At 48.2% G+C, this 24897-nt stretch overlaps 1 protein-coding gene and 1 long non-coding RNA gene across 2 annotated transcripts in view; one reads left to right on the forward strand and one right to left on the reverse strand.

Moving 5' to 3' along the window:
* STX10 (syntaxin 10) overlaps positions 1-11528 on the reverse strand; it is a 30260-nt gene extending 18732 nt beyond the window's left edge. Inside the window, exons 1-7 of the mRNA XM_075346635.1 lie at positions 11085-11528; positions 10706-10876; positions 10493-10586; positions 8593-8655; positions 8403-8510; positions 825-931; positions 654-748 (exon numbers count right to left, since the gene is read on the reverse strand). Coding sequence (XP_075202750.1) covers positions 654-748; positions 825-931; positions 8403-8510; positions 8593-8655; positions 10493-10586; positions 10706-10876; positions 11085-11119 — 673 coding nt within the window. The 5' untranslated portion in view covers positions 11120-11528. The remainder of the gene's footprint in view (positions 1-653; positions 749-824; positions 932-8402; positions 8511-8592; positions 8656-10492; positions 10587-10705; positions 10877-11084) is intronic.
* A 242-nt stretch (positions 11529-11770) lies between these two features.
* Positions 11771-24897, forward strand: part of LOC142304337 (uncharacterized) — a 170641-nt gene continuing 157514 nt past the window's right edge. The window contains exon 1 of the long non-coding RNA XR_012753084.1: positions 11771-11828. This is a non-coding gene — a long non-coding RNA (uncharacterized LOC142304337). The remainder of the gene's footprint in view (positions 11829-24897) is intronic.

Below are 24897 nucleotides of genomic sequence, written 5' to 3' on the forward strand. Positions count from 1 at the left end.
TTTTTGCACCATGAGACAGTGTTTATATTGATACCATTTCAGAGTTGATATGATGTGTTGATCACTTCTTATTGCATTGTTTTACGCTGTCGTGGCAGGCGAAAAATTAAATTGTGTAAATTGTGGTGTTCTGATTTTTTTTTCCTTTTTAAAACGTTATTTAGTTTTATATTTTGATAGATCATAGTTTTATAAATCTGGAGACACCACATACGTGTCTTTTTTTTTTCACTATTTCTTCATTTTTAATGGAGTTGATTTGAACTTTTAAAAACTTTTTTTTTTTTTTTTTTACTATATTTGTTAGTTTGTTATTTTGAACCTGTGATGATTGACAGCCACATTTAACAAGATAACACTTGCTATTAGAGGCAGGCGGTGGCTGAATAACAGACACCTATTCTGACGGCAAAGCTGCAGGCTCAGTTCCTGAACCCGCAAAGTCGGATAGGTGACATATCGCGTAAATGTACATCATATGTAGGTAAGGAGTTAATAGAGATTCGACAGTGTCTCTCACTTCAGGAGTCAGGAGTAACATGACCGGTAACTCAAATCCCGATACAGAAGAGAGATGCACCGGAAGACCCCTTTATGGACAGAGTATGATATATCCCGAAAGGCTACTATCTAAGGCTGGGATAGAGTCTTACCGCTGGTCATGTGCGATACTTTGGCCATTCTCTTGAGAACTGTGTCCATGCGACTTTGGGTATTGTCCATCTCGTAAGAAAACTCATCAAGCATCCTGAGAAAGAGAGGGAACGAGCGTCAGATACAAGCACAGTGTGTGTATAATATATGACTGACCAACAGCGACGTACACAGCCTGCTCGTCCAATTCATCTCCAATCTTCCCCGACATGTTCTTCAGGACCCGGATACTCCCCGACACCATCTCCAGCTCCGCGTCCTGCTCGTTCATAATCAGCTGACGAGATAACACAGGCAGATCACATACATGTAATGCTCTATGTACTCCTCAGGTGGCGCTCACACCTCTGCCGATTGACTTCTTAAAGGGGATGTCCAATATATCCCAAAGGCGTACTTTTTTTATGCAGAATCATTAGTGGAAGAAGGGAATTTTGTTTACTTACCGTAAATTCCTTTTCTTCTAGCTCTAATTGGGAGACCCAGACAATTGGGTGTATAGCTACTGCCTCCGGAGGCCACACAAAGTATTACACAAAAGTGTAAGGCCCCTCCCCTTCTGCCTATACACCCCCCGTGGGATCACGGGCTGCTCAGTTTTAGTGCAAAAGCAAGAAGGAGGAAAGCCAATAAACTGGTTTAAGCAAATTCAATCCGAAGGAATATCGGAGAACTGAAGCCATTCAACATGAACAACATGTGTATACAAAAAAACAGGGGCGGGTGCTGGGTCTCCCAATTAGAGCTAGAAGAAAAGGAATTTACGGTAAGTAAACAAAATTCCCTTCTTCTTTGTCGCTCTATTGGGAGACCCAGACAATTGGGATGTCCAAAAGCAATCCCTGGGTGGGTAAAATAATACCTCGTAATAGAGCCGTAAAACGGCCCCTTTCTACAGGTGGGCAACCGCCGCCTGAAGGACTCGTCTGCCTATGCTGGCATCCGCCGAAGCATAGGTATGCACCTGACAGTGTCTCGTGAAAGTGTGGAGGCTGGACCAGGTAGCCGCCTGACACACAAGCTGAGCCGTAGCCTGGTGCCTCAAGCCCAGGATGCATCCACCGCTCTGGTAGAATGGACCTTCAGCCCTGAGGGAACCGTAAGCCCAGCAGAACGATAAGCTAGAGAATTGGTTCCTTGAACCACCGAGCCAGTCTTGATTTGGAAGCCTGCAACCCTTTACGCTGGCCAGCGACAAGGACAAGAGTGCTTCCGAGCGGCGCAGGGACGCCGTACGATCGATGAAGAGTGAGTGCTCTCACTAGATCTAATCAAGTGCAAATCCTTTTCACATTGGTGAACTGGATGAAGACAAACAGAGGGTACGGATACCCTGATTGAGATGAAAGGGGGGATTCCACCTTAGGGAGAAATTCCGGAACCGGACGCAGAACCCCTTGACCTGGTGAGACACCGGGAAGGGGACTTTGCACGACAATGATGCCCCGACAGACACTCTCCGAAGTGAAGTGACTGCCCCTAGGAAAACCACTGTCTGCGAAAGGCGTGAGAGAGAAAAATCCCTCATAGGCTCGAATGGTGGTTTCTGCAGAACCATCAGCACCCTGTTCAAATCACAGGGTTCTAACAGTCGTTTGTAAGGAAGGACTAAGCGGCAAACCCCCTGCAGGAACGTGCGTACCTGAGGTAGTCTTGCTAGGCGCTTCTGAAAAAAATACAGAGAGCGCTGAGATTTGTCCCTTAAGGGAACCGAGCGACAAACCTTTTTCCAACCGAATTGCAGGAAGGAAAGAAAGTAGGCAAGGCAATTGGCCAGGGAGAACTCCCTGAGCAGAGGACCAAGATAAGAATATCTTCCACGTTCTGTGGTAGATCTTGGCAGATGTGTGTTTTCTGGCCTGTCTCATAGTGGTAATGACCCCTTGAGATAACCCTGCAGATGCTAGGATCCAGGACTCAATGGCCACTCCATCAGGTTGAGGGTCGCAGAATTCAGAAGGAAAAAACGACCCTTGAGACAGCAAGTCTGGTCGGTCTGATAGTTCCCCCGGTTGGCCTACCGTGAGATGCCACAGATCCGGGTACCACAACCTCGTTGGCCATTTTGGAGCGACGAGGATGGCGCGGCGGCAGTCGGACCTGATCTCGCGTAACACTCTGGGCAACAGTGCCAGAGGTGGGAACGCATAAGGGAGTTGAAACTGCGACCAATCCTGAACGAAGGCGTCTGCCGCCAGAGCTCTGTGATCGTGAGACCGCGCCATGAATGCCGGGACCTTGTTGTTGTGCTGAGACGCCATTAGGTCGACGTCCGGCATCCCCCAGCGGCAACAGATCTCCTGAAACACGTCCTGGGGAAGGGACCATTCCCCTGCATCCATGCCCTGGCGACTGAGAAAGTCTGCTTCCCAGTTTTCTACGCTCAGGATGTGAACTGCGGATATGGTGGGTGCTGTGGCTTCCACCCACCGCAGAATCCGCCGGACTTCCTGGAAGGCTTGCCGACTGCGTGTCCCACCTTGGTGGTTGATGTAAGCCACCGCTGTGGAGTTGTCCGACTGAATTGGGATCTGCCTGCCTTCCAGCCACTGCTGGAACGCTTTTAGGGCAAGATACACTGCCCTGATCTCCAGAACATTGATCTGAAGTGAGGACTCTTGCTGAGTCCACGTACCCTGAGCCCTGTGGTGGAGAAAGATCGCTCCCCACCCTGACAGACTCGCGTCCGTCGTGACCACCGCCCAGGATGGGGTTAGGCAAGATTTCCCTTTCGATAATGAGGTGGGAAGAAGCCACCACCGAAGGGAAGCTTTGGTTGCTTGAGAGAGGGAGACGTTCCTGTCTAGGGACGTCGGCATCCTGTCCCACTTGCGTAGGATGTCCCATTGAAGAGGACGCAGGTGAAACTGCGCGAAAGGGACTGCTTCCATTGCTGCCACCATCTTCCCCAGGAAGTGCATGAGGCGCCTCAAGGGGTGTGACCGACCTTGAAGGAGTGATTGTACCCCTGTCTGTAGTGAACGCTGTTTGTCCAGCGGAAGCTTCACTATCGCTGGAAGAGTAAGAAACTCCATGCCAAGATATGTCAGCGATTGGACCGGTGTCAGATTTGACTTTGGAAAATTGATGATCCACCTGAAACTCTGTAGAATCTCCAGAGTAACGTTGAGGCTGTGTTGGCATGCCTCTTGAGAGGGTGCCTTGACCAGCAGATCGTCTAAGTAGGGTATCACTGAGTGACCCTGAGAGTGGAGGACCGCAACTACTGTAGCCATGACCTTGGTGAAAACCCTTGTGGCTGTCGCCAGGCCGAACGGCAGTGCCGCGAACTGAAGGTGTTCGTCTCCTATGGCGAAGCGCAAGAAGCGCTGATGCTCTGGAGCAATTGGTACGTGGAGATAAGCATCCTGATATCGATCGATGCTAGGAAATCTCCTTGGGACATTGAGGCGATGACGGAGCGGAGGGATTCCATCCGGAACCGCCTGGTCCTTACGTGTTTGTTGAGCAGTTTTAGGTCCAAAACAGGACAGAAGGACCCGTCCTTCTTTGGAACCACAAACAGGTTGGAGTAGAAACCGTGACCCTGTTGCTGAAGAGGAACCGGGACCACCACTCCTCCTGCCTTCAGAATGCCCACCGCCTGCAGCAGAGCCTTGGCTCGCTCGGGAGGCGGAGATGTTCTGAAGAATCGAGTCGGAGGACGAGAGCTGAACTCTATCCTGTAACCGTGAGACAAAATGTCTCTCACCCAACGGTCTTTTACTTGTGGCAGCCAGGTGTCGCAAAAGCGGGAGAGCCTGCCACCGACCGAGGATGCGGTGTGAGGAGGCCGTAAGTCATGAGGAAGCCGCCTTGGTAGCGGTGCCTCCGGCGGTCTTTTTAGGGCGTGATTTAGACCGCCACGCGTCGGAGTTCCTCTGATCCTTCTGAGGCCTTTTGGACGAGGAGAATTGGACCTGCCTGCGCCCCGCAAGGACCGAAACCTCGACTGTCCCCTCCTCTGTTGGGGTATGATCGGTTTAGCCTGAGGAAAGGATGTATCCTTTCCCTTGGATTGTTTGATGATTTCATCCAGTCGCTCACCAAACAAGCGGTCGCCAGAGAATGGCAAACTGGTTAGGCACTTTTTTGGAAGCAGAATCTGCCTTCCATTCCCGCAACCACAAGGCTAGCGTATTACCACTGAATTGTCGGACGCAACCGCCTTCCGGCTCGCCGAGTCCAGGACAGCATTAATGGCGTATGACGCAAACGCTGACGTTTGAGATGTTAAGACGCAGCCTGCGACGCAGACATACGTGTGACTGCCTCAATTTGCGCTTGAGCCGCTGAGACCGCTTGGAGCGCCCAGACGGCTGCGAAAGCTGGAGCAAAGACACGGCAATAGCTTCATAGATGGATTTCAACCAGAGCTCCATCTGTCTGTCAGTGGCATCTTTGAGTGAAGCCATATCTTCCACTGCAACTAAGGATTTAGCCGCTGGAGATAGGAGGTCCACATTGGAACACTGAACCCAGCCCTTGACAACGTCAAAAGGGAAGAGATAACGTGTATCCTTAAGGCGTTTGGAAAAAACGATATCTGGACAAGCCTGGTGGTTCTGGACTGCCTCCCTGAAGTCAGAGTGATCCAGAAGACGTACTCAATGTACGCTTGGGGAACCTGAAACGGAACTTCTCCTGCTGAGAAGCTGACTCCTCAGGCGTAGGAGCTGAGGGAGAAATAACCAACATATGATTGATGGACGCCGTAAGATCGTTCACTACGGTGTCACAATCAGGTGTATCCAGGTAGAGAACGTTCTCAGGATCAGAATCCTGATCAGATACCTCCGCCTTATCATAGAGAGAGTCCCCATGCTGAGACCCTGAATGATGCGGTGACGTCGAGGGATGCTCCCAGCGAGGTCGCTTAGGGGGTCTGGGACTGCGGTCCGAGTCAGACCCCTCACCCTGGGATCCCTGAGACACTCCAGGAGCACCTTGTTGTACCAACTGGGGGGGGGACCAGGGGCAATGAATCAACAGAGCCCATGGTCTGAGGGACCGGTCTGGACTGCAAGGCTTCTAGTATCTTAGCCATAGTCTCAGAAAGTCTGAAGTAGATACTGCAAACTCCGTCCCCACCACCTGGACCATTAGCAGAGATTCCGGCTGAGTAAGTTCCACAAGGGCCGTGCATTGCATACAATTGGGGTCCGTGGAACCTGCCGGCAGTATAGCCGTACATGCTGTACAGGCTGCATAGAAAACCTGTGCTTCTGCACCCTTGTTTTTCACAGACAGTATGCTGTTATCTCCCCCGAACAATCAAGGAGGGTATATAGCCAAAATACAAAAGTGCGACCGAACAGTGCAATGTATAGCGTACAAGCATATATCTATATGTGCATTTCGGCGCTAGTGGGGTCAGCACCACAGGTGCTGCTTACCGCCCGCTCACAGCGGTTGTGTGACCACCAGAATCCCTGCCAGGGTCTTCCCAAACTTGTCTCTTTTCTCAGTCACAGAAAAAACTGACATGAATGGCTGCCGGCGTCCTGTGTAGAGGAGGAGGCCGTGGGCGTGCCCCAGAAAGTGCGGGAATCCGGCTTCACACTGTGTACAGTGAGAGGGGTGGAGTATGCAAAGCATGCTCCATCTCTCAGCGCTGCCGTGCTGTGCAGCGTCACGCCCTTACCCTGACTGGCAGGCCAGTGGGCGGTAACGAAGTGAGAGTAGGCCGCAAAAGCCGGGGACTAGAGTGATAAGCGCGGCCCGGCATATAAGCCCTGGTCGGCGCGGAAGTCCCCGGCGCACCACAAGTCCCAGCCGCGCCTAAAAATGGCAGCGGCGGTTAGCGCGGCAGTCCCCCAATACTCTAACACACCCAGCACGCTGTAGTGTGCGATGGCACCAGTGCGGGCAGCGCCGCCATCCCTGGCGCACTAACACACCCAGCAGTGCTGCCGTGTGTCTGTGCGCGGTCCCCTTTATGGGGACACAGAGTACCTCAACGTAGCAGGGCCATGTCCCTGAGGATACTCAGCTCCATATCCAGCAGATTCCCAGGGGCTGTGGATGGAGCACGGCCTCAGTGCCTGGAGACCGATAAGATCCCACTTCACCCAGAGCCCTAAGAGGATGGGGAAGGAAAGCAGCATGTGGGCTCCAGCCTCCGTACCCGCAATGGGTACCTCAACCTTAACAAACACCGCCGACAAAAGTGGGGTGAGAAGGGAGCATGCTGGGGGCCCCAGTATGGGCCCTCTTTTCTTCCATCCGACATAGTCAGCAGCTGTTGCTGACTAAACAGTGGAGCTATGCGTGGATGTCTGACCTCCTTCGCACAAAGCATGAAAACTGAGGAGCCCGTGATCCCACGGGGGGTGTATAGGCAGAAGGGGAGGGGCCTTACACTTTTAAGTGTAATACTTTGTGTGGCCTCCGGAGGCAGTAGCTATACACCCAATTGTCTGGGTCTCCCAATAGAGCGACAAAGAAAATTCCTTTAATTACAAACTATTATCATTGGATACATGCCCACCTCTAATCTGGACCCCCTCAATTCGTCAAAACGTTACACCAAAAGTGCCCACTAAGTAGAAAACCAGGGCAATGAAAAGCAGTACACCCTTCTGGGAAACCTCCCGCCATGAACAGACTGACCAAATAGAACGATATTTTACAGCCCTAACAGGTAGGATTCAGAAGGGTTGGGGGATAACGTCCACCCCTGCTGAGCAGTCAGGGGGCACTAAATTGCACCCACTCAATCCCCTTTAAATGGATTATCCGGCTCCTTTAGACTTGAGCGGTGCTGATGACATGACGACACTACAGATCTGCCAAGAAAGGTGAATGATCGGCAGGTATCGTACACGTGACCTGTTCATTAGAAAAGGAATTTTGCGCCTGTCTTGGCGATCAGCACTGATCACCTACCTCTGATAGTTCAGTGCTGAGGCTCCGGCGGTCCTAGTCAGACCTGTAGCATTGACAGCTTATTCATTATTCATGTGACCACTGCAGTCACTACATGCCGTGATCTGTGAAGTTAGTGATTGGCTGCAGCAGTCACAAGGCTAATGGTCGCACCAGCAGAGGCCACTAAAGTAGCGATGCTGAAGGTAGAATAAGCAAATATTTTTTTAAATACATATCATATGGATACTCCCTGCCCTGTAAACAGTGTTCTTTTAATCTCTATCCCATCCCCCGGATACTATAATTTCCTGTGCCCCGATTAAATAATAATGGAGTATAGACCTGGTGCCTATAAATAATAAAGAAGGGTAGACCTGCTGCCTATAAATAATGATGAAGGGTAGACCTGCTGCCCATAAATAATGATTGAGGGTAGACCTGCTGCCCATAAATAATGATGGAGGGTAGAGTTGCTGCCTGTAAATAATAATGGAGGGTAGACCTACTGCCTATAAATAATAATGGAGGGTAGACCTGTTGCCTCTAAATAATAATGGAGGGTAGACCTGTTGCCTATTAATGATAATGGAGGCTAGACATGCTGCCTATAATAATGGAGGGTAGACCTGCTGCCTGTAAATAACGATGAAGGGTAGAGCTGCTACCTGTAAATAATAATGGAGGGCAGAGCTGCTGCCTATAAATAATAATGGAGGGTAGACCTGCTGCCCCTAAATAATAATGCAGGGGAGACCTACTGCCCATTAATGATAATAGAGGTTAGACATGCTGCCTAGAATAATGGAGGGTAGACCTGCTGCCTAGAAATAATAATGGAGGGTAGACCTGCCGCCTATAAATAATAATGGAGGGTAGACCTGCTGCTGCGCTTGTTGCTCCTCAATGTAGCGTGAGTTTCCAGAGACAATCTCATCATCCAGTCGAGAGAAGCGATCAGAGGTCAGAGGGTGAGAGACGCCCAACGCCTGCGAGTGAGGACATTACAGGTGAGAGTGTGGTACATATATATGTAGACAACATGATGGCACCAGAGGGAGACATGGTTACCTCTCGGTTCTTCCTCTCCGTGAAGGCCTGAGCTCTGGGACTAGAGATGTGATCCTTCATTTCCTGAAAAAACACGTTACATAAGACAGAGGGATGAACTCTAGGCCCGCCATGACACTGGTTTGTTACAGCGATAAACTAGTGCAGTTTTTGTTTTTTTTAAAATTAGAATTTTTTTCGAAATTTGAACATTTAAAAAAAATAAAATAAAATCATTTTGTGTCATTATTTTCCGAGACCTGTAACTTTATTTTTTCCCCATCGGTGCAGCTTTTTTGTGGGCTTGTGTGCTTTTACGTGACACGTGGAGTTTTTATTAGTAAATTTTGGGATATGTACGACATATTTCATTTTTTCGTGAGAGGTGTTAATTTTTATTCCAAATGTTGGCTTTTTTTCTTTTTTTTTAATGTATGACTTAAATCACTTTATATTTCAGCAGATTGGACTTTTATAGATGTGGAGGTGATAACCCCGATTTTGTAATTTCTGTATTTTGGGATAAGGAAACGCAGGAGGTGCTAAGACATTTTCATGTTTTATATATTTAAAACCTTTTTATATTTTTTACTGTTTATTTTTTTACTTCAATCTGTGATCGTTTGTTCTAAATACTTTATTACTTCAGAGACCAATCACAGTCTCCCATGTGTCTGACTTACATAGAGGCGTTAAGTGACACGGGTCCTTCTGCGGGTCCTCGTCTACCGCAGCAATACATCAGCACCCTGCGATCGTGCTGCGGGGAGGCCGATGGTTGTCCAAAAGGACGCTCCACTGGAACTTTTCTACTTAAAGGGGTGTTCCCCCTTTAGGAAAGTGGACCCAAAACTCTGTAAAATACCTAAAATAAAGTGGGTGGTCGCATATCAAGGGTTCCTGCCAGGGTTCAGGTTGTGGTGTGATGTCAACGTTCAGCAGAATACTGGGCTCAGAGGTTACAGCGAGGTAGATTGCTCAGGCTGCCGAGCTCAGCGAGTGGCTGCAGCGGTGACGTCACATTGCTGCTATCGCAAAATACTAAGCTGTGCCGAATAGACAGCATGAGCCACCGAGCACAGCGATTGGCTGCAGTGTTGACATCACTTCAGCACTATAGCAAAATACTGAGCTCAGTGGCTGTGCCGATTAGACAGCAAGAGCCAGCAGTGATGACAACAGCACTATAGCACAATACTGAGCTCAGCAACTGTGCCGATTAGACAGTTTGATTCAAAGAGATCAGGGATTGGCTGCAGTGGTGAAGCCACATTAACACTAACAAAATACTGGGGTTAGCAGCTGTGCCAATAAGACAGCATGAGCCACCGAGAACAGTGATTGGCTACAGCAGTGACATCAAGTCAGCACTATAGCAAAATACTAGGGTTAGCAGCTCTTCTGATTAGACCGCAAGAGCAGTGATTGGCTGCAGTGGTAAAGTCACATTAGCACTACTGCAAAATAATGAGCTCAGTGACTGTGCTGATTAGACCGCAAGAGCCGCTGAGAGCAATGATTGGCTGCAGCGATTAAGTCACATCGGCACTATATAGCAAAATACTGAGCTCAAAGGCTGTGCCGAACAGTACACGGCACGTGACGTCACAGCTGCTGCCGAAACACCAAAACTCAAGAAGCGGCGGAGAGTCAGGGAAAGTGAATACCCCCTATGTTCAATAGTTTAGGTATTTTACGGTGTTTCCTGGAAGTGGAAAACCCCTTTAAGTGCCACTGTCAGAGATGGGAAGCAGCAATGAATCGGTTAGAGCAGTGATCAGAGTGAGTCCATTAGGCAGGTGCTGGCTGCATAACACAACCGGCGGTGAGGCCTCAGATTCTGTATTAACCCATTCCTACACAGAGCAGGAAAGGGTTAATACAAAGATATGGAGGGGGATATAAGAAGCGTAAATGTTACCTTTAAAGAACTCCGCGTCTTCTCCACAAAGTCTCTCCTCTCGTTCAGTTCGGCCCCCGATATCTTAAACTTCTTCTGGTTTGTCTCGACGATGCCCGAGATATGAGTAAAGGAAATAACAACGTAGTGAGGGGGAAAGGGGTCCGAGACCCAGGGGATGCTGGGAAATAGGGAGCTATGGGGTCACTATAGGCGAGCCATGGCATCAGGATACTGATGGTCTCCTCCAAGTCCTCTAGGTCCCATTCGATGCTTCTCAGGGAATTTCGCAACTCGTTGGTCGTCCAATCAAACTCCTCGGTGCTGGTCACATGCTCCTCCTGAAGGAGCTCGCACCAGCGTTGGTACAAACCCCGGCTGGTGTTTAGGGCCTTCTGCACCTCCCTGAGCAAGATGAGAAAAAGTACAGGCGGAAACCATGACAATAATCACTCAGGATCTCCTAGGCAACAGCTATGCATTAGATAGAGCAGTGGGGGGAGGCTCCTGCTGCAGCCAGTTATCTTACCACTGTGTAGACTAGTAGCCAGTGAGGTCCCTACATCTCTGGAGTGATCGGCACCCTTGGCACCCTCACAGATCAGATACTCACCCCCGAACCACAGAGAATGGATCCTCCACAGACATGGCGGCTGGTCTCTTCTTCTTCTTCACAAAGGACTATTATGACTTTATGTATCTAGACCCGGGCTGTACCAATCCATGAAATACCCAGCCCCTGTAAATAAGTCAACATACAGATCCAAAGCGGACGGCTCCTTTAAGATTTAAAGGGGTAGACTTAAAAATGAAAGTAAAAAAATAAAAACATCCACTTAGACCCTAACTATTAACTAACCACATAGAGAAAATCATCCAGAGCCCCTGAGATGAGTGCAGCCCCTCCTCAGCCCCAAAAAATAAGTCAGCTATATGCACAGATTGCCTAAATCTTATTATGGCACTGTTTTGGGGGGTTTCCTCAGCCCCCTCCCACTCCTGTCGGGTAAGCAGCTCTCCCCTCTCACTTGTCAACCTTCCTTCTTCCCACCCCACACCCCCAGAGGTTTAACTTTCACGTGTTTCCGGTTTTGCTCGCTACGAATCATGGGAATTGTAGTACTATCGACGTCCCTCTGCCGGAAGCGCCACAGAACCCCGCCCACATGAGCCAGCCCGCCTTTTCTGTAATCACGCCCACATCGCGCGCCTGCCTTTTATGTAACCCAGCCCGCCTTTTCTGTAACCCCGCCCACATCACCAGCCCGCCTTTTCTGTAACTCCGCCCACAGCTGGCAGGCGGGAAGACGTCGAGTGACGCAGTTTATAAGTGTGCGAGCTCAAAGCAGGTTGTGAGGTGAAATTCGCTCCTTTTGAGGAAAATATGTTAGGATTTCGTTGTTTAGTGAAATATAGATGATAATAGTAGAAGAAAACGGCTCGTATTTCAGGGTTATGTTTTCATACATTTTCACTGCTGAAAACATAATTATGGCTGATGTTAGCCATGTTCTCAGAGACGGTCAGGTATTGGCTCCATTTTATTAATCTGTGGCCCATGTGTATCATCTCTGCTGCTGCCAAAACAATTGTATGCCATGTTACACCCTCATATCCGTCCACCGAGCGCCACAGTGATGGCATAAAAATCTGAGGTAAAAAAACAAGTATTTTTTTTCCGTATTAACCCCTTCCTGCTTATGCTATTTTTTTCGTGTCCGAAAAACTTTTTTTTTATTTTTTCCAGACGTCTGGTGGCGCATTCTAGTTTTAAACAACCCTGTCCATAACAATATATATCATTTATGTTAATGGGGAAAAATAAATAAAAATGTTGCCTTTTTTTTTTTCCGGGTGAGGAGATTTGTTTTCACTGTAAGTTATTGTTTTTTATTTTTAATGGGGTGTCCTTCTAAAGTATATGATGGTCCTATCGATTTTTGTAGCTTTTGGGGGTGTGCAGTAGTATTTACCTTTATGGGTAAAATAATTGTAGATTTTAGTGGACTGTTACACACACAATAATATTGAATTTTTTTATTTTATTTTTGCAGTGGGGAAAATTGGGTGGATAAGGCTAGGTTCACATTTCTGTTTTAAATTCGTCAGTAACGGATCAGTTGTTTTTTAGGCTAGGTTCACACTTCTGTTGTTTTGCATCAGTCAAAATCCGTCGCCTTGAGGAATTACGGTATCCTGCAAAATATTTTGCAGGAATCCAGTTTTTCCCCATAGACTTCTTACGGATTGCGACTGATGACCTTGCGTTGCATCCGCTGCATCGCGGTCCGTCGTTTTTTGACTGACCGCCGAGCGGGAGCAACGCAGAATGTAACGTTTTTCTGGTCTTCAATATTGACGCACCGCGCAGGAATCCGCCGCAGTCCGTCACGCTTGTAATGTATGTCTATGGTGCTGGATTCCGTCGTAATCTGTTTTTACGACGGAATCCAGCGCTGGATTCCGTCATGCTTTACTGAGCATGCCCAGCATGTTTGGCACACCCACTGGGCTGTCCCAAACACAAACGGATCATGACTGATCCGTCAAAAAACGGACGCACAGCGGATGCAACGGATCAGTTTTTTCACAGGATTCCTGTGAAAGGAATCCTGTAAAAAACACATCCGTTGCATCAGTTGACAACTAAAAAACGACTGATCCGTTGCTGATGGACCTGACGGATTCAAAACAACGGAAGTGTGAACCTAGCCTATGATGTCAACTGACGCAACGGATGTGTTTTTCACAGGATTCCCGTTACATCCGCTGTACGTCCGTTTTTTGACGGATCAGTCATGATCTGTTTGTGTTTGCGACAGCCCAGTGGGTGTGCCAAACATGCTGGGCATGCTCAGTAGAGCATGACGGAATCCAGCGCTGGATTCCGTTGTAAGACGGATTACGACGGAATCCAGCACCATAGACATCCATTACAAGCTTGACGGATTTCTGCGCGGCGCGTTAATTTTGAGGGCCAGAAAAACGTTACATTCTGCGTTGCTCCCGCCAGGCGGTCAGTCAAAAAACGACTGACCGCAGCGGATGCAACGCAAGGTCATCAGTCGCAATCCGCCTCTAATACAAGTCTATGGGACCCAACGGAATCCGCTAAACGGATGCTGTTGTTTACCATAGCTGCGGATTGTGACTGATACATTTTAACGGAAATATGAACTTAGCCTAATACTTTTTTTTTATCAATTTTTTTTTTTTTTTTTGCATACTTGCAGTACCAGGGATAGGAAGTGACAGGCCGGTTATAGTGGCCATGATTAACTGGAGTAAGTGGATGGTAGTGGTGATACTGGTTGTGACTGACTGGAGTTAGTGGGTAGGAGCCGTGATAGTGGGCGTGACTGCCTGGAGATATTGAGCGGGGTCACCTGAAATTAGTGGACGGGAGCGGCGATGGTGGTCGTGACCACCTGCAGATAGTGAGCGGGATCACCTGAAGTTAGTAGGCTGGAGAGGTGATAGTGAGCGGTATCACCTGGAGTTAGTAGGCAGGAGAGTGATAGTGAGCGGGATCACCTGGAGTTAGTAGGCGGGAGAGGTGATAGTGAGCAGGATCACCTGAAGTTAGTGGATGGGAGCGGTGATAGTGGGCGTGACTGACTGGAGGTAGTGGACAAAGTGGAGACAGTAGGCGAGATTGCCTTGAGTTAGTGGGCAGGAGTGGTGATAGTGGTTGTGATCGCCTGGAGTTAGTGGGCGGGAACGGTGATAGTAGGCATGACTGACTTTAGATAGTGAGTGGAGCGGAATCGCCCGGAGTTAGTGGGCGGGAGTGGTGATAGTGGGTGTGACTGCCTACAGATAGTGAGTGGGATCACCTGGAGTTAGTGGGTGGGTGAAGTGATAGTAGACGTGACCGCCTGGAGATAGTGGGCAGGAGCGGTGATAGTGTGCGCAAATCCACATAGTTATGGAGTTCTTTATAATAAGTGGGGTGAAGTCCCCTTGCATAATTAAATTATCAATAATTAATTATGCAGGGAGTGGGGCTTGGCCTCCCGCCTGGGGTCTTAGCCCCAGACCCCTGTTTATATTATAAATAATTCCATGACCAGGTGGACTTAAAAATTAGTGTTTATTACACTGAGCCACAAAAGGAAACATGGGGCCACCTAAGCTGGTCACGCCCACCCTATCTTCCCTTCTGCCCATTAAAAGGAACCTGTCACTAGATTTTTCCCTATTAAACTAAAAGAATCCCCTTCTGCAGCTCCTGGGCTGCATTCTATGAAGGTGCACCTTGGCCCTGACTCCCCTTCCAGATCCCAAAAATAACTTTATAAAACTTGACCGTCAGGTATGCTAATTACTTTGGTTGGCCAGATGGGCGGGCTCATTTTCTGCTCCTTTATCCCCCTGCTGCTGATCGCCGTCCTCCTTCCTTGATTGACGGGATGAAGCCCTCCGTCATCCTCCTCGTCGCATTTTCAAATCTCGCGCCTGTGCAGTTAGGTCTGCTCACGCAGGTGCAGTTCTCTGTGCCATATCGCGGTCAGAGCAGAAAACAGCTGCCCTCTCTGGTGCTAGTGAGCTAAATGCGCAGGCACGAGAATATGGGCGGGTACGAGCATGGCGCTGGTGAGGTCATGCACAGCGCCGACCTCACCAGCGCCATGCTCGTACCCACCCATAATCTCGCACCTGCGCATTTAGCTCCTCGGCGCGAGCTAGGGCAGCTATGTTTTCTGCTCTGGCCGCGATACGGCAGAGCGAACTGCGCCTGCACAAGCAGACCTAACTGCACAGGCGCGAAATTTGAAAATGTGACGAGGAGGATGATGAAGGGTGTAATCCCGTCAATCAAGAAAGGAGGATGGCGATCAGTGGCAGGAGGGGGGGATAAAGGAGCAGAAAATGAGCCCGCCCTTGTGGCCAACCAAGGTAATTAGCATACCTAACGGCCAAGTTTTACAGTGCTGGCCAAAAAAAAATTGGCACTTCTGCAATTCTGTCAGATAATACTCAGTTTCTTCTTGAAAATGATTGCAATCACAAATTCTTTGGTATTATTATCTTCATTTAACTTGTCTTCAATGAAAAAAAATAAAAAAAATTGTCATAAAGCCAAATTGCATATAATTCCACATCAAACATAAAAAAAGGGGGTGGACAAAAGTATTGGTACTGTTTGAACAATCATGTGATGCTTCTGTAATTTGTGTAATAACAGCGCCTGTAACTTACCTGTGGCACCTAACAGGGGTTGGCAATAATTAAATCACACTTGCAGGCAGTTGACATGGACTAAAGTTGACTCAGCCTCTGTCCTGTGTCCTTGTGTGTGCCACATTGAGCATGGAGAAAAGAAAGAAGACCAAAGAACTGTCTGAGGACTTGAGAATCCAAATTGTGAGGAAGCATGAGCAATCTCAAGGCTACAAGTCCATCTCCAAAGACCTGAAAGTTCCTGTGTTTACGGTGCGCAGTGTCATCGAGAAGTGTAAAGCCCATGGTACTGTGGCTAACCTCCCTAGATGTGGAAGGAAAAGAAAAATTGACGAGAGATTTCAACGCAAGATTGTGCGGATGGTGGATAAAGAACCTCGACTAACATCCAAACAAGTTCAAGCTGCCCTGCAGTCCGAGGGTCCAACAGTGTCAACCCGTACTATCCGTCGGCGTCTGAATGAAAAGGGACTGCCTGGTAGGATACCCAGGAAGACCCCACTTCTTACCCCGAGACATAAAAGAGCCAGGCTGGCGTTTGCCAAAACGTACCTGAGAAAGCCTAAAACGTTTTGGAAGAATGTTCTCTGGTCAGATGAGACAAAAGTAGAGCTTTTTGGGAAAAGCCATCAACAGAGTTTACAGAAAAAAAAAGAGGCATTCAAAGAAAAGAACACGGTCCCTACAGTCAAACATGGCGGAGGTTCCCTGATGTTTTGGGGGTTGCTTTGCTGCCTCTGGCACTGGACTGCTTGACCGTGTCCATGGCATTATGAAGTCTGAAGACTACCAACAAATTTTGCAGCATAATGTAGGGCCCAGTGTGAGAAAGCTGGGTCTCCCTCAGAGGTCATGGGTCTTCCAGCAGGACAGTGACCCAAAACACACTTCAAAAAGCACTAGAAAAGGGTTTGAGAGAAAGCACCGGAGACTACTAAAGTGGCCAGCAATGAGTCCAGACCTGAATCCCATAGAACACCTGTGGAGAGATCTCAAAATGGCAGTTTGGAGAAGGCCCCCTTCACATCTCAGGGACCTGGAGCAGTTTGCCAAAGAAGAATGGTCTAAAATTCCAGGAGAGCATTGTAAGAAACTCATTGATGGTTACCAGAAGCGGTTGTTCGCAGTTATTTTGGCTAAAGGTTGTGCAACCAAGTATTAGGCGGGCTTTGCACGCTGCGACATTGGTAACAATGTGTTACCGATGCTGCAGCGATAGTCCCGCCCCCGTCGCACGTGCAATATCTAGTGAAAGCTGCTGTAGCGATTATTATCGCTACGGCAGTTTCACACGCACATACCTGCCGTGCGACGTCCCTCTGGCCGGCGACCCGCCTCCTTCCTAAGGGGGCGGGTCGTGCGGCGTCACAGCGACGTCACACGGCAGGCGGCCAATTGAAGCGGAGGGGCGGAGATGAGCAGGATGTAAACATCCCACCCACCTCCGTCCTTCTCATTGCAGCCGGGAGGCAGGTAGGTGATGATCCTCGCTCCTGCGGCTTCACACACAGCGATGTGTGCTGCCGCAGGAGCGAGGAACAACATCGCACCTGTCGCTGCACCGGGATTATGGAAATGTCAGAGGCTGCAGCGATGATACGATAACGACGCTTTTGCGCTCGTTCATTGTATCAAAAAGGTTTTGCACGTTGCGATATCGACTGCGACGCCGGATGTGCGTCACTTTCGATTTGACCCCATCGACATCGCACGTGCGATGTCGCAACGTGCAAAGCCGCCCTTAGGCTAAGGGTGCCAATACTTTTGTCTGTCCCATTTTTGGAGTTTTGTGTGAAATGATCAATGATTTGATTTTTGTTTCAATCTCTTTTTTGTTTTTTCATTGCAAGAAAAATAAATGAAGATAATAATACCAAAGAATTTGTGATTGCAATCATTTTCAAGAAGAAACTGAGTATTATCTGACAGAATTGCAGGGGTACCAATACTTTTGGCCAGCACTGAATAAAGTTATTTTTGGAAGGGGAGTCAGGGCCAAGGTGCACCTTCATAGAATGCAGCCCAGGAGCTGCAGAAGGGGATTCATTTAGTTTAATAGGGGAAAATCTGGTGACAGGTTCCCTTTAACGCCGGGCGGGAGCGGAGAGGAACTTGAACCAGCGATTCTGTGATCTTTATGTTTTAAATTTTAGAGTTTGGTCATTGTTTTACAGACCGAACAATAACATATTTTTTTCTTTTTGTGTAATGTGTTTTTTTTTTTAACATTTTTCTTTTCAACTTTTTTTTTAGTCTCTTTAGGGAACTTGAAACTGTGTGATCGCTTCTACAATATATTGCAATACTATGGTATTGTAGTATATGGGAGAAATGACCAGTTATGAATCCCAGCCTGTGTCTAGGATTCATGGGGGTGGAAAGATTGCAGCAAAGAGGGTCTTCAGTAGGTCTCTGGCTGCAAAAACGATCTATGAGCAGATAGTGGGAGAACGAGTCTGATGGACACCGAACCAGTCACGTAATTGTGCCTCTCGCCTGCCACTTTCAGAGATTGACAGGCATTTGTGGTTCAACGGCAGCGATCAAATCTAGCTGTACAGTTAGCAGCAGATGCTGGACATGTAAGACTGCGTTCACACTTTTGTCTTGCAGCCGCGGCTTTATTTTTCGAAAGTGTGATAAAAGTTATGGTTCTATCGTGATCATGGGGAAAACCAAAACTGCCGCAACTCAGCAGCACCTGCCCTTTATGGAGTAGGCTCTGCTTCTTAACACGCACCCCACATGTGACGTACTTGTACATCACACACTGGGAATGGGTTAAAGCAAATTAGCCTTAAAAATGCTCCAAAGATTCACATGACTTCTTCCTAGTCATCATGCTCGGTACTCGTAAAGAACAGTCGGACAGGCTCGACTCGTGTACCGAGTATAATGGAAGCGAATGGGGATCTCGAGCATTTTTCCTGGAGATCATCCTGAAAAATGCTCGGCTTTCCCATTGACTTCCATTGTACTCTAGTCAAGCCCGTCTGAGCGTCGCTCGTTACGAGACCCGAACATATGATACTGCTTGCTCATCACTACTTCCCCATAAAGAAGAAAAACATGTTTCTACTGAAATCAGTTGGTCGATTTTGGAGTGGAACCTGCTGTTACATTCATGTTAAAAAAAACCTCAGTCTGAGCAAACTCTTAAAGGGAACCTTTCAGCTATCCCAGGCCCCTAAAACCACATCTTTACTAATCCCTTTATGTTCTTTTAGATTTTTGAATCTTGTTATACATTGTAACAGGGCTAATCATCTCCCAATAATATTTTTAACCCCTTGTGGGTGAATGACATGATTTGCAAGAGCGATGTCCCCTCCTCCTCCCTACAAATCTTTGCCTCCCTATCAGTGTGCAGTGAAGCCATGTGCACACTCCCTTGCTTCATCGGCGCATTGTGCAAGCTCATCAGTGATGCAGGTCTCATCCAGCCCTGAGATTTTCAAAGAGCCAGCAGTAACTGCTGGCTGAGACCTGCGTCTTTGCTACTAGTGATGAGCGAGCACTACGTGCTTGGTACTGTTATCGAACAGTCGGATGCTTGGATGGGCTCGAATCGTGTACCGGGTATAATGGAGATCGATGAGAAACTCAAGCATTTTTCCCCAGATGATTTTCAGAAAAATGCTCAAGTTCTTCATTGACTTCCATTTTACTCTGCACACAAGTCGAATCCTTCTGAGCGTCCATCTGCTTGTTAATGAGTACCAAGCACTTGGACATGGTAGTGCATGTTCATCACTAATTGCTCCCTCCTCGTGCATGTGCCGTACATGTAATGAGAAAGAAACACTGCATGTAAAAGCTGTAATTAAAAAAATCTAAATTCCAGAATTGCGTTGTTTTTCAGCACCGCAAAAAAGAAAAGCAAATCAAAACATCGTATTTACCACACACAAGAAAACTCTTATATCAGCCTAAAATTGAAAACGTTATGGGTCTTGTAAAACCACGACATTAGCAATTTTCTTTTATTTCAAATTGTTTGTCACCACTTAAGTAAAAAAAATATGCATGTTTGGTATCACTGTAATCATGGAGATTCATACTGTCTGGTAATTTTTACCATGTATTGAACGCTGTAAAAACAACAACAGAAAATCCACAATTGCAGAATTGTGAAAGACATACTTGAAAGACATACAGATAGGGACTCTAGATTGTGAGCCCCAATGGGGACATTGTTGTCAATGTATGTAAAGTGCTGTGGAATTAATAGCGCTATATAAATGAATAAAATTATTAATTATTATTATTATAATTGTGCTATGTTTGTAATTTTGCTGGACTTGGAATTTTTTTCCTACTTTCCAGTAAGGGTATGTGCGCACTAGGCGTTTTTTTCACGCTGCGTTTTTATGTGCATTTTTGTCTCAAAAAACGCACCCGCGGTTTTGCCGCGATTTGGTGCGTTTTTTTGCTGCGTTTTTGCTCACTGCGTTTTTAATCAGTGCACAATGCCATTAAAGATTGTTGATGAAAAAAAAAAGGTCTGATGTCATTTCCTTCTTCAAAATGTTCATTGTATGCAGGAGAGCAGACTGCTGCAGAACTAGTGTATGCAGGAGAGCAGACAGCAGCTGCAGAACTACAAGGCTCAGCATCCTCCATCCAAGACTGTATGCAGTTTTTTGCCCAAAAAGAAAAAAAAAATGACATGGGCTTCGCCATATTTTTGTATGCTAGCCGGGTACAGCAGGCAGGTACGGGCTGCCCCCAACCCCCAGCTACCTATTTGTACCCGGCTGGGAACCAAAAATATAGAGAAGCCCTTTTTTTTTAATTATTTCATGAATTTCATGAAATAATTAAAAAAAAAAAATGACGTGGACTTCGCCTAATTTTTGAGTCCAGCCGGGTACAACTAGGCAGCTGGGGATTGGAATCCACAGTGCAGGGTGCCCAAGATTTCTGGGCACCCCCACTGCGAATTGCAGTCCGCAGCCACCCCAGAAAATGGCGCTTTCATAGAAGCGCCATCTTCTGGCGCTGTATCCAACTCTTCTAGCTGCCCTGATGCCGGGTGGCTAGCTAGGTAATAATGGAGTTAGGGCTAGCTGTATATTATCAGCTGGCCCTAAGCCCGAAATTCATGGTGTCACGCCAATATTAGACATGGCCACCATGAATTTCTAGTAATGATAAAAAAAAAAAAACAACAACACACAGAAAAATATTTTTATTAGAAATAAAACACAACACAATTAGTGACTCCATCTTGATTGAAATAAACCCCCCTCCGCAGTAATCCTGGGTCAGGGTCCCGCGCCGTCCAATCAGGATCCAATATCATCTGATCGGTTTGCTGGAAGGCAAAGCGATCAGATGATGTGTCAGGATCAAGTGCCTGAATCCCATCACACATCAGCTGATTGTATAAAAGCCGATTATACAATCAGCTGATGCAGCAGTGCAAAAAAAATAAAAATAATACTCACTTATGTGCTGTGCTGATTACCGGCAGCTCCTGCAGCGATCGATTGGACAGGAGTCTGATCCCGTCCGATCGCTGCAGCAGCTGCCGGTAATCAGCTGATGAAGTCTCCTGACGGCAGGATCAGCTGATAGCCGGCCGGGCGCGAAAAAGCCGGCGAGACTACGATCAGCTGATGCGTCAGGTGACTGCATCAGGTGATCCACCGCCAGGTCCTGCAAGCAAGGTCCTGCCCCGGGGAGACTGCACACAGGCAGAGCGGCGGTACCGGGAGGAGATGGGAGCGGGCATGGCACCGGGACCCTGCAGACAGGTGAGTATATATGACGTGTTTTTTTTTCTACTGTTCACTTTGGTTTTCGCCGCTGCCTCCACCTCCCGCCCAGGCATGGCGCCGCACGGAGCTGACATGCACAGGACGGGAGGTGGACGCAGCGGTGACGGTACCGGGAGGATTCATGCTTCTGTGTTTACCAACAGAAGGAATCCTCTTCCTGTACACGTCACTTTACTGCCCACCCCTTGCGTTTATAGCTGCGTTTTTAGTCATAGAAACGCAGCTATATGCGTTTTTCATTGCGTTGTTGAACATTCATTGAACTCAATGGGTGAAAAACGCAGAAATAATTGACATGCTGCATTTTTGTGGTCACCACAAAAACGCAGCTAAAAAAAATGCTGTGTGCGGACAGCACTTATGAAAACCCATTGACATTGCTGGGGAAGCAATGTCACTGCGTTTTCAGCACAAAAACGCGGTAAAAAACGCCGCTAAAAATGCGGCAAAAACGCCTAGTGCGCACATACCCTAAATCAGAGGGATGGCGTTATTACAAATTTCAGCTCGTCCCACAAAAAAAACAAGCCTTCATACTACCGTATTTACAAAAATAAAATAGTTATAGCTTTTGAAAAAAGGGAAGGAAAAAAATCCCAAAAATGTGTAAAATGTCTTGCACCAATGCATAGTTGCTAAAAAACATTGACACATATGCCATTTTCACGTTAGCTTTGACAAAAATAAGTGGAACGGGGGTGTGGTGCCACAACTCATCTAATACATGATGGGCTGGGGTGTACCTTACACCACAAATCTCACTGCAGTCTCTGACTGGAGTAAGATTTGTGTCGGGGTGCCTCTGACCCCACAATGTAGGTCTTGAAATTCACAGCCTTAAGATGACCTAGCAGCTGGGTACTCGAGCAACCTTAAAGTCAATCTGATCGGTAAATGGCGTAGCAGCAAAATTACGTTTTTTGGTCGTCACAAAATGCAATAGCAGGCAATCACAACGTAGCATCTGCACAAAAATGGTATAATTAAATAGCTCGAGACCCAAAAAATAAGCTGTCACTGAGCCCCATATCTCTAAAAATGGCAACTCTACAGGTCACGGAAAATGGTGCAAAAAGTGTGCCACTTTTTTTGGACAATCTTTTGAACTCCTTAGATAAAAGTAAACCTATACATGTTTAATGTCTACGAACTTGTACGGACCTGTGGTATCACACTGACATGGTGAATAAAATATCCCAAAAACAATCATGCAATTGCACTTTTTTTTTTGCAATTTTTCTGCACTTGGAATTTTTTTGCCATTTTCCAGTACACTATATGGTAAAAAACAAGCCCTCATATGGCAAGACTGATAGAAAAATAAAAAAGTTACAGCTCTCAGAAGAATGGGAATGAAAAATAGAATTGCCTGGTAATGAAGGGGTTAAACAGCATTAGATTATCTTCAGAGGACTACTTGGCCTGCTGCCAGGTAGTCCACCATACTCGTGAGCTCTGTATAACTTATCGATAAAAACATTAATGTTATCAAAATGACTACAAACAGCTCAGTAAGTGACACATAGCCGGAATCACATCATTTTTGAAAAACGTGTTGCTATGTAAAGACCACATTACTGTCATTGCCTGTTGAATCGGTGGATTTCCTGATGAAGTGGGGACACACTTCGAAATGCATTGAATAAAATCAAATAAAATTCAGCTGATTTGGATTTCTGTAATTTCTACAACAGCACAGTGAAAATTCCACTTAAATTTAGTTCCTGATCTAACAAATCATACCAAATATATTTGCTCTTCACTAGTTATATCCTCATCCATTAAGTGACACACTGGCAGTGGAAAGTTTAATATGGTACTTTCCAAGCCAAATGTGTCATTGTATTAAATTTCCTTAGTCAACTTCTGCATAGTTGTGATAGGAAGAAAGTGTCACAATATACAGGCTCGTGACATGTAGGAGTGTCTGATCTCACACCTATGTTATAGATAAAGATTAGATCACCAGGGAAAAGGGGATTTGTTGATTTAGATTCAGTGTGAGGGAACAATTTTTCTCCCAAGTGCCATTTGGAAATTTCTACCAACCATTGGGTGCCACATAAAGTTATCAACTTGAGAATTACCTTGCTGTATTTGGTCAAACAATTCTCACTCCTACAGTGGTGGTTGGAGCTGCTTCTCTTTGGTGTGGCTGTGATGTTATATGCATGGCCGGCTTTAGGCATATGCGACTTGTGTGGTCGCACAGGGCGCCGACGGCCATGCTTCAGGGGGGGCACCGCAGAGAGGTAAGAAGTACATTTCCTGCCTCTTCTGGTCCCAGCACTGCGTTTTTACTGTAACCGCCGCCGCGCGGGCAGCAGGCTTTGTTGAGAGGAGCCGCAGGGAGACCCTATGCTTCAAGCTTATCGTACTGTCTCTAGCGTCGCCTCTCCATCCCTTTCTTGAAGCTTGGCAACCGGGCGCCAGCCGCCTTTCTGTGCGGGTGGTTGGCCGCCTCTCTGTGCGGGCGGACGGCCGCCTCTCTGTGCGGACGGCCCGCCGCCTCACTGTGCGGGCGGTCCGCCGCCTGTCTGTGCGGGTGGCCCGCCGTCTGTCTGTGCGGGCGGCCGGCCGCCTCACTGTGGCTGCCTGCGTCTCCGTGCTGGAGGCCCGCCGGCTGCCTGCCTCTCCGTGCTAGAGGCCCGCCGGCTGCCTGCGTCTCCGTGCTTGGGGCCCGCCGGCTGCCTGCCTCTCCGTGCTGGAGGCCCGCCGGCTGCCTGCCTCTCCGTGCTGGAGGCCCGCCGGCTGCCTGCCTCTCCGTGCTGGAGGCCCGCCGGCTGCCTGCCTCTCCGTGCTGGAGGCCCGCCGGCTGCCTGCGTCTCCGTGCTGGAGGCCCGCCGGCTGCCTGCGTCTCCGTGCTGGAGGCCCGCCGGCTGCCTGCCTCTCCGTGCTGGAGGCCCGCCGGCTGCCTGCCTCTCCGTGCTGGAGGCCCGCCGGCTGCCTGCCTCTCCGTGCTGGAGGCCCGCCGGCTGCCTGCCTCTCCGTGCTGGAGGCCCGCCGGCTGCCTGCCTATCCGTGCTGGAGGCCCGCCGGCTGCCTGCCTATCTGTGCTGGAGGCCCCCTGGCTGCCTGCCTGTCCGTGCTGGAGGCCCCCAGGCTGCCTGCCTCTCCGTGCTGGAGGCCCCCAGGCTGCCTGCCTCTCCGTGCTGGAGGCCCCCAGGCTGCCTGCCTCTTCGTGCTGGAGGCCCCCAGGCTGCCTGCCTCTCCGTGCTGGAGGCCCGCCGGCTGGATATCTGTCTGTGTGGGGGCTCCTGCTGCGTGTAGGAGGCTGTGTGGGGGCTCCTGCTGCATGTAGGAGGCTGTGTGGGGGATCCTGCTGCATGTAGGAGGCTGTGTGGAGGCTCCTGCTGCGTGTAGGAGGCTGTGTGGGGGCTCCTGCAGGTATTTGCATATAGTTGTAGTGTGGCCTCTAGATATAACTCCTTTGGACCCCAGACACCCCAGTCCGATCCT

The sequence above is a fragment of the Anomaloglossus baeobatrachus genome, chromosome 4 (assembly GCF_048569485.1).
Source record: "Anomaloglossus baeobatrachus isolate aAnoBae1 chromosome 4, aAnoBae1.hap1, whole genome shotgun sequence".
Taxonomy (NCBI): domain Eukaryota; kingdom Metazoa; phylum Chordata; class Amphibia; order Anura; family Aromobatidae; genus Anomaloglossus; species Anomaloglossus baeobatrachus.